The sequence below is a fragment of the Triplophysa rosa genome, unplaced genomic scaffold (genome assembly GCF_024868665.1).
Source record: "Triplophysa rosa unplaced genomic scaffold, Trosa_1v2 scaffold207_ERROPOS430718, whole genome shotgun sequence".
Taxonomy (NCBI): Eukaryota; Metazoa; Chordata; class Actinopteri; order Cypriniformes; family Nemacheilidae; genus Triplophysa; species Triplophysa rosa.
This window is the reverse complement of record NW_026634225.1, coordinates 1-10,217: the sequence shown is the minus strand read 5'-3', so window position 1 is coordinate 10,217 and position 10,217 is coordinate 1. Positions and strand designations below refer to the sequence as shown.

Here is a 10,217-nt window from a genome sequence, read left to right as displayed (position 1 = left end):
TGGTTTACTATCCCCGTGGGGACAGTCCATAGGCGTAATGTTTTTATACTGTACAAACTGTATATTCTATCCCCTATCCCTAACCCTATCCCTAAACCTAAAGATCATAGAACACTTTTTGCATTTTTAGATTTGTAAAAAATATTGTTCTGTACAATTTATAAGCTTTTGTGCCCATGAGGACCTCAATTTTGGTCCCCACAGTGACACGAGTCCCCATGTGTTGGTGTGTATTCAGGTTTAGGTCCCCACCGGGATATACAAACATGAACACTCACACACACCCACACAACACAACACATTATTTTCCACTTCGTTTGTGTAAACAATCATAAAAGGTTTGTCATTTGTCACATGATTAGCAGAATTGCACACACATTTGCTTTTATACATTTGCTTTCTATAGTTACAACACTGCCTCTGTAGTCAGCACACTAGCTTTTAAGACGGATGTCAACCTAACCTCACCCTAATGGCCGTGGTATACTTCTTTTTCACGCACAGCCTTGCAAAGGCCATTTCTCAATTCCAAGAACGCAAAGAAGGGACTTGTGTTCTCGTGCAGACCGGTCTTGTGAGGCAGCCTCAGAAGAACAAACATGGATGCATTGCAGTGACTTCTGGGACATCAAGCAGGTTCCATACGCGTGCAATGCTGCATTCCATGCATCCTTGGTATCAAGAATACATCCTTTACTTTACTTTCGGTACTTTTGTGTGTTCTCTGTTCTTGTGTTCTTGAGCATTGGAACTGGCCTTTGACTATTGATGACGTAGAGCGAGAACACGAGGACACAAGACCGCTGAATAAAGCATTCTGAGAAACGGCCAAAGTATACTTCCTTCAAATCATACGCGTACACACGGGTTTTGACGCATGCGCATTACGACATATCGCAATACCTCATTGGGGCCTACAGGGATCAGGTTTTCTTCTACTACCTTGAATTGATGCTCCCAGGGCATGGTTGCCACTTGGTGGTTAAACTCATTACTGCAAGAAAATAAAAATAGTGCGCGTACTATTTTGATGAAGAAATTTGCGTCACGCGCACTTGTACACTATACTTCGCGTACGCATAGAAAGTAAACTACACTTCAGGCTTTACTTAACAAGATGTAAGACAAAATCACACTGTGTGTGTGTGTGTGTGTGTGTGTGTGTGTGTGTGTGTGTGTGTGTGTGTGTGTGTGTGTGTGTGTGTGTGTGTGTGTGTGTGTGTGTGCGCGTGTGTGTGTGTGTGTGTGAGAGAGAGAGAGAGAGAGAGAGAGACCTGTGCTCCATAGATGTACTTGTCAAGCATTTTTCCTCCAATCGTCTGTCCTCCAATGTCCCACACCTGTAGCGTCACATTCAGATTCCCTATGACATGAAAAAGAGGATGAGTGTGAACGCACACAACCCTCCGGTTTTGCTTTATACTTGTGCGTCGTTGTCCGCGTCGACAGGCTATGACCACTAGGCGTCAGTGTCCACATGCGTGTTGCTTGTGTAACCAAGACAAGAGCCGAAGAAGAAGCATCTCGTTTGAGAAGCATTAGCAGTGATAGCGGCAGGTAAACAGTCACTTTTTTTGCAGCTTGAGATGTTAAATATAGAAGAACAAATCATTTACGTCCATAATTCACTCTGAAATGTATTTAAGTAAACATGACGCTATTGCTGAGTTTTTTGACCCGAGGGAGGGGTTCGAGCAGACCAATCACAGCGCTTGCGGTCCTCGTTGAGTTGACGCATTGTTATATTTTTGGAAAGGTGCACGTCAGGCTACGCAGAGCTACGCACATGGCGTAGCTACGGCGCACGACCATAAATTACGCTTCATCACAGTCAAAACATTCAGATTATACAGCAGCAGGTTTACATAGTAGAATCTAAATCACGTGTGTGTGTGTGTGTGTGTGTGTGCGTGCGTGCGTGCGTGTCCATCTCTTACTCGTCTTCACATGCTTCTAAATAAAGATCTTTTCTTTATTTATTCTATAATTCAATCTTTACGGTAAGGGACTCGCGCATTCTGCCAGCGGACACTGAATGTGCTGACGCGGTTAAATCTCTCTCTCTCTGTTATGGTGAGTGCATTAAAACAGGAACGTCCCAGCATGAGAACAGCCCTCAAAATAACCCGTCAGAGGAAAGTAAAGAGCATATTTAATATGACAGAAACAGATCGTCTCTGTTCACAATTAAACTCATCACAGCAGACGCTTCATATTTAAATTCGTTAAAACACAAATCACAAACTTTTTTCACCTTTTTCTTTTCTCATTTTTGCACGTACGTTTAAACAACTACATACATAAACTACATACACCGGAATTAACCAACTTTGATGCATTGAGTTATTACATCAAAAGGAAAAAATGTTGATAAATATCATTTATCTTAATAATATATACAAATATGCAATAATAAATATAAAGTTATCATCAGTTGTTCAGAACACGTATATAGACATTTTTGTGTGAATGGGACTTAAGTTTTCCCGCTGATGTTTGGTTTGCAAAATGATGTATTTTGTTATTATGACAAATAAAAAGAGAGAGAGAAGTGAAAAGTTTTCGCATGTAATAAAACCGAAAAGAGGCAGACACACACACACACACACACACACACACACACACACACACACACACACACACACACACACACACACACACACACACACAACACACACAGCAGCACACACACACACACACACACACACACACACACACACACACACACACACAGGAGTGATTCATTCAGGTCCTGTACAAACACACACATGAGAAATATTCAGAACATCAGTGGGAGAGAGAACATTTACTCTGATGATAAAACTATTCTCACACACTCACATCACAAACTGCCAATAACCATCAGTCTGAACATTCAGATGCACCATTTATTCTTTATCTTAACTGTGCACTTCAGCACTTTCATTTATAATGTGGAAAGACACTTTAACATTAACATGAAAAATAAAACCACTTCAGCTAAACTTGTTGACAATGGCCTTTGGCTGTAGAAGCAACATGGTCAAGTGGTGTAACTGGTTTGTGTCAATTGGATTAACGAGTATTTTTCATTAAATATAAATATATACAGGAGAATTCATGTGGAATAAAAGAAAAGCATCTAGTTTAGTGTATTAATATGGTTTTTTAATCATTTTTACATAATTTGTCAAAGATTATTTAGAAAACAAAAGGTGTTTTTAGCATATGTCCCAATAAACATTGCAAAACAAACACTATATTTAAATTTAATAAAATAATTCTATAGAACATTCTATCTAGGTGGATAAAATCTATAATATTTCTCATTCTTTGCCAGTTACACCACTTGACACTTTCAGGTACCTTCAGTTTTAACTTTCATAAAAATGAGGCAAATATTTTTTTTAATTACACAAAATCAACATGAATACAAAGTACATTTTAAAATATCTGATGCATGCTTTTAAACCAGTTTTTAAAAGATTTTTGAATTTCTAACCCTTTTGACCCTTTTTTGTCACTGACCCATATAGCAATAGAAAGCCTTTCTTGATCTCAATATAATCATCATTACACATGCAGTTCTATCCGCTTCACCATTCACTGAGTGACTAAAGAGAACATCGGTGACACTGCACGATTATTTAAGTAAAACTTTCAACAGATTCAAATAAACAATCATCAGATATGTAAATAACAAACACAAAACCTGCTGATGAAACAGATCGCGTGTGTATAATGTGTGTGCGTGTGAGATCATGTCTAACCTGGCAGAGTGATTCTCTTGAGGAAGAAGTCCAGCCCAATCGTCTGTTTATACTGTTTCCCAAAAGCCTCTTGTGCGAAGCGGGTGGAGAGAGATGTCTGAAACACACACACACAGAGAGAATATTAAACAAATGACTGAAAAACGACAAAATTCACAGCCATATAAAAGTGAATTAAAATAGTTTAAATGTTTGTTATGCTGTTTAATTTGATATCACCAGAAGTATGTTAAGAATACTGGATGTGTCAGGCACGATGATGCACAAAGAGTTTCTTATCTGAGTGTCAATTCTGTCTCAGTCTTTAATAACTCTGTAACTATAGAGATGTAGACAAGGAGTTTGTTTAGTTAGTGCCGTTTCTAATACTGGGACTACAAACACACACTTTGATTGTAATGTTCCAGCGGTCTGGAGCGGTCGTGTGTTCGTGAGAGGGTCTGACTGATCTAACCGGACAGGGCAAATGCTTTCCACATGCTGGATCCGACCGGACACACGTTTGTGTTGGCGTAACGGTAGCGCGGCCCTGTCCGGTTCCCTTCCACCCTAAATGAGGTTTAAACAACCCCATCCAGAGGCAGAAGGGTTTATACACGCACGCCTACCCAGAAACCTCTGCAGCGCTGCCACAAAAACCAAACACAGAGATCTGAGAGAAAAGAGATTTGTCCTGCGGTCAAGACATTTCTAACGGGCCACATGTAATCCTTCTGCAAACTCAGCCCATGTCCCACGGTTTCACAACACTGGAGCCGCAAATGTCCACAACTGTCAGACCGATGGAAAAACAGCTGTCTAAAAGATTCAATCATTACACATTGTGTGTTTTACTGGGAATTGGAAAATACAATATATATATATATATGAAGAGTTTGGTTCCAAAATGAGATAACTCCTTTTAAAAAAAACTAAAAAATCATGTTTTTTATTATGTTGTCATGTTTTTATTGCATTTTATGGTGTTAGTTAGCTGTATTTTTTGTTATTATGGCTTAAATCAAAACCAACCAACTGCAGTTTGATTGATATTAATAGGAATGCACAATAAAAAAAACATGATTTTTGAATTTTTTTAAAAACAGTTATCTCATTTTGGAACCAAACTCTTCACATATATATATATATATATATATATGATGTATGTATGTATATATATATATATATATATATATACAGTATACAGTATATATATATAATATATTTTACCCACACCTGTGGATTTTAAATGCACTGAAGACCATCTTAACAAATAAAAATACAGAAATATTCCAAAACTTGCACACGGTTTGAAGGATATCGCAAATTGTTTGTTTAAATTAAAACTAAGGATATAAATACATGATGTGTTTTATTGCCCATGTCAGTGTTTATAATTTAATTGATAAAGCTACAACGTCAAAACAGGTCATTGTAACAATAGTAAAACACAGAATAATCCACAGACAGGACGTTATTCATTCTAGTGTTAGTGATTTATTTACTACTGTGTATGTTACACGTAGGCTACTTTGATGTGCATTATTTTGTATTATCATTTATTATAGTATTTGTTATATTATATTTATTATGGCATATATTTATACTTACTGTGGCACATTGGTGTATTAATATTTACTGTGGTATATTTTTATATTCACTATGGTATGTTGGTGTATTTTGTACCTTTCCAGACGCTCCGTCTCCTAGCAGCACGATCTTCAGTTGTCGCTCCTGAATCTCCTCCTCTGAGTCCGACATCACCACAACAGCAGCGCAGCACAACACAACACAACACAAACGATCGAACACAAACAAATAAACAGAAAGAGAAGTGAAACACACTGGTTGAGATGAAAAAGAATTAACAGCTACGGCTTAATCTGATCACTGAAGAAGCCGCCGCCATCTTCCTCAGCGCAACCACCCGCGCGCGTACACACTTCAAACACACACGAGCTTAACAACAGCGTGCACCGACTCTAATGTCATACACGTTAACAGTTATCTCAACTAAAGTTGACCGTTATCAGTTTAATGCGGAGAGAGGGAGATTTGAATTGTTGTAGTGTCGATCTTACTTACCCGCTGCAGGAATGGACTCGTCCTCCGTGACGCTCCCTTGTTGCTGTGGTTACGTGCTCTCTTGCGCGCGAAGAGGGTGGGACGGCTGACTAAAGTCAAATGTAGAATATGTGAGTGCACTCACAGATCCGTACATTCTGTAGGCTATTTTCTCAAACAAATCAATAAAACACTACAAAACAAACATTTTAAACGTTTAAGTTTAGCCTACATTTAACTTAGAGTTTAAATGATATACAGTAAACTTTGTCCACTTTTACTGTCTTTTGACAGGTAAAACAATGACATTCGGTTTAACAATGAAAATAGTAAAAAGCGCTATATAAATAAAGTTGACTTGACTTGACTTAAAAGTGAGCTCGAGATATTGCACACGTCTTTCTGTTCATTCATTCTGCTGTAACATGTGAGCAGTGTTGGGTGTACCTAGTTACTAAGTAATTAGTTACTGTAATTTGATTACTTTTCCCTTGACAAAGTAAAGTAAGGGATTACTCTATTTTTCTGTAATTTAATTACAGTTACTTCTGATGTAATTGAGCTAAATACTGATATATTCAATAGTGGAAAGGCAACTTTCTTTAAACTAACTTTAAAATGTAGCCTATGCTTTAATGTATCCTCACATTTGTAACACTTTGGTCAGTTAATAAGAATAATTTATGTAGGCCTAGTTATTTACTATTAATTTGAATGAATTAAATAAGCCGTTTCATGTCTATCCTTGAATCAATTCTAATCAAGGTTGATGTAGGATATAGAAAGTAATTAGTAATAAGTAATGAAATACTTTTTGGAGAGAGCAATTTGTACAGTAATCTAATTACACTATTTAATATGTAATTAGTAACTTTTTCAGAGTAATTTACCCAACACTGCATGTGAGGAACTATTATTGACAGAAAACACAAGTTAAATAGTCTAATTGACCTCACCTGTGCTTTTTATTTTACTTAATTTGAGTTTGGATTGATTTATTTAAAACTGGTTCAAACTGTAGTGGCTTCTGTTAAACTTGACGAGTAAATTATAAGGTCTAGTGGTTATTCCACAGGCCGAGTTAGTACGCGCGCGTGGATGAAAAAGAACAAGACTTCTTTATGGATTCGTGTAAAAGGCCGCTAGTGAAATGGCTACAGCAGAAGATTCAATATCATCTTTCACATTATCAGTATCTGTATACATTAATATCGGGCTTTAACATATTTTAACAGTTCTATTATTACGTTTAGCTATTGTTTTAATCATAATTATTAATATGTAAATGACATAGGCTACATGTTACAATCAAAGTAACAAGAATTTAAGGCTTGATCATATTATTAATATAAAATAAAAGATGGGCACACACTTACATTTGTGTTGTATGATGCTCAGCCGGGTGTCATATCATGACGGGTGTGTTTGACACACAACAGCATAACTTCACAGACAGATGAGACAACACATGACTCGCTGATGGATTAATGACGCATGCACCTGAAGAACTAGAAAAGATGTAGCGATACGGTGGGTAGCTACCACCTGTTATTTTCTTCTCTTGATTTAGTGAATAAGTGAGTAAAAATGATTTAACAGAAGCCCGCACCCGAGTGTGGAGACACAAACATATTTAATAAACAAGAATAATATATATTAATTTCATCATCATTTTAATTATTATTCATATTAATAATAATGTACCTTCTCACAGAAGATTCTTCAACCCCAGTAAATGACGATGTGAGTTTCTATTTCGGTAAATCATGCGATACTGCAGTGACATACGCATTCATATAAATATAACACTCAACAATTGTGTAATTTTATTCTCATCAGTTTAAATCTGTTCATTTCATTTCATTCCAAATGCGCGAAAAACTACCGGTAAAAAATATTTCTTTGTGCGCAAAAAAGTATTTAAAATAAAAGAGAATTATTCAGTCACGTAAGATAAAAGTGCAGAATAAAATCATGACAAAAATGTATATGCTATATTATTTATTATAATAAATTGTTGTAAATTGTGCTGTAGACCTTATATACAGGTATTAGTATTCTGTGGTATTAACTAGCCTATCCCTTACGAAAATTAACCATGTTTTTTTGTGGTACAGGTGTAGTAACCATGGTTTTTGGTGCATTGATTACTTAGGGCAAAACCATGATTTTACTACAGTTACCATCGTTTACTATGGTTTTTACAAAAACATGGTTTTCCAATTTTGTGATAGCCATTGTTTTACTACAGTAACTATGTTTTTTTGGTTTTAACTGTAGTAAAACCAGGGTAAATTTTCGTAAGGGATATTAAATGGATAAAGTGTAGTAAATACTGTAGCATACATAACCATGAACTAAATAGTGTTTAGCTTTACTAAGGATAAAAAAAGATAAAACTATATGTGGAATATAGTATCTAGGACTACAATTGACTTTATTAAATACTACTTCCGTGTTTTACATGTGGGTTATGATTTCACATTGATGGGGCACTTTTTACAAACACCGAAGAAGAGGTTTTATATCTTAAAGTGATAGTTCGGAAATTAAAATTCTGTAATGAATTAGGCTTCTCACCCTATAGTTGTTCCAAACCTGTATACATTTCTTTGTTCGGTTGAACACAAAGAAAGATAGCCTATATATTTGGAAGAATGTTAGCAATTCTGAAGCATTATTGACTATAGTAGAAAACTTTAAGTCAAAAGTGCCCCAAACTAGCTCTTTCTTTGTGTTCAACCGAACAAAGATATTTATAAAGGTTTGGAACAACTAGAGGGTGAGAAGCCTAATTCATGACAAAATTCTCATTTTTGGGGGGAGTATCCCTTTAACAAACATTAAACAAAAGTCGTGTTATTATTTAGTCTGCATTCATTTAAGTTTAGCAGAGTGTGATTATGACAATAATAATGTCTTTAGTGTTATTTATTTGATAGTGATATCAGCTCGTCGGATAGGGGATTATTTTAAAGGCCGACACACATTATTTCTTGAGGAAATGTGCGTCTGTCCGTTTTGTTTTCGGGTCACTCTTAACACGGCATTAATGGCAGATACGTCACAACACGTCAGGCTCAGGCGGGAGTGTAATGAGACGTGATCATTAGAATCGATCATTAGACTCGTGATGCTGTGACATATTTAACTGTTAGAGGCGTTAGGTTAAACACCTGTTAAGCATTTCCACGCGTGAAACATCTGCTTCACATCACAGATCCACAGCAATTCACCCGCTCCTCTTTCACGGCCACTTTATCTGCTCTGTTACTGATGTCCAGCAGGTAACGTTAGGCCTACAAAGAGATTCACGACGGGCGACCAAAAAACAGCACATGTGCTGAACAAATATCATTCAATTAGGAGATAAATGGACGTCTGCAGGTGGACGATTGTGACCTGCAGAATTGAAGTGTCTGAAATGCCAATTTTCTCTCATTAAATGGGAAACTCGATCTAGAACAACAACTGGCTCAAGTCTGTGCGCGCGGGAAATGATTGCTCTGATTACGCGCCATTATGTGTGACAGGCGCGCTCTATTAGCGTGTATAAAGAAATTGTCCTTGACGTTCAAAATTTGACCGAAAATATACAGGCATTCACGACATAGTAAAAAAGCACTTATATGTTCGGGGAAATTGCGAGAGTTGCAAATCCAGTGAAAACATAGTGGCGAGGGCCAACATGACAAATGACACAACACACATCACAACACAACTGCACAATTCATTAAACAGCTACGACATAGGTACAACACACACCTCACAATGAAGCCTCTAAATAGAACCAGAAAGCGTTTCACAGCCTGATGTCACCTTTAGCCCTACAGTTCCTCAAAGAGGATTTGTATATTCTCTTTAGAAAAGCACCTGGCCATTTTTTGTACAATTTAGAGAACCACTGAAGAAATGTTGCTTTTAAATGTGTGTGTGCGTGCGTGCGTGTGTATGTGTGCGCGCGTGTGAGTGATCACTTCAATGCCAATAGCATTTTGAGTGGCAAAATGGATCTCCATCTGTGAATGATTTCCAGATCAGGTTTGAGACTCAAGTTTACGGCACACTTTTCTCTCTTTCTCTCTTTTTTCTTGGCCAGTACACACGTTTTCACGGAAAGTTAAACCGTCTTCCTCACAGCATTTAAACTAAAGAATGTAAAAGAGGCAGAAATGTAGAGACATCTAGCAAGGAGATGTGTTAATCTATCGAGATTAATGAGATTAATATTCTTCTAATGTCCCATTAACACTTCCACAGTCTTTCAAATCATAAAACGTTTCACACGAGTCATGAGAAATAGATCCTAAATAATGCATACAGGCCTAATGCCTGACTGTAAGCCAGTCAGTACAGAAGTGATACCTGTTATTTGATCACATTTACAAATGTAAATTGGGGTCTTTTTTAGCATTGACAAAGCTG

At 36.9% G+C, this 10,217-nt stretch overlaps 1 protein-coding gene across 1 annotated transcript in view; it reads right to left on the bottom strand.

The window, feature by feature from the left end:
• rab28 (RAB28, member RAS oncogene family) overlaps positions 1 to 5,757 on the bottom strand; it is a 9,743-nt gene extending 3,986 nt beyond the window's left edge. Inside the window, exons 1-3 of the mRNA XM_057327322.1 lie at positions 5,415 to 5,757; positions 3,750 to 3,846; positions 1,275 to 1,363 (exon numbers count right to left, since the gene is read on the bottom strand). Coding sequence (XP_057183305.1) covers positions 1,275 to 1,363; positions 3,750 to 3,846; positions 5,415 to 5,489 — 261 coding nt within the window. The 5' untranslated portion in view covers positions 5,490 to 5,757. The remainder of the gene's footprint in view (positions 1 to 1,274; positions 1,364 to 3,749; positions 3,847 to 5,414) is intronic.
• Positions 5,758 to 10,217: the final 4,460 nt, after the last annotated feature.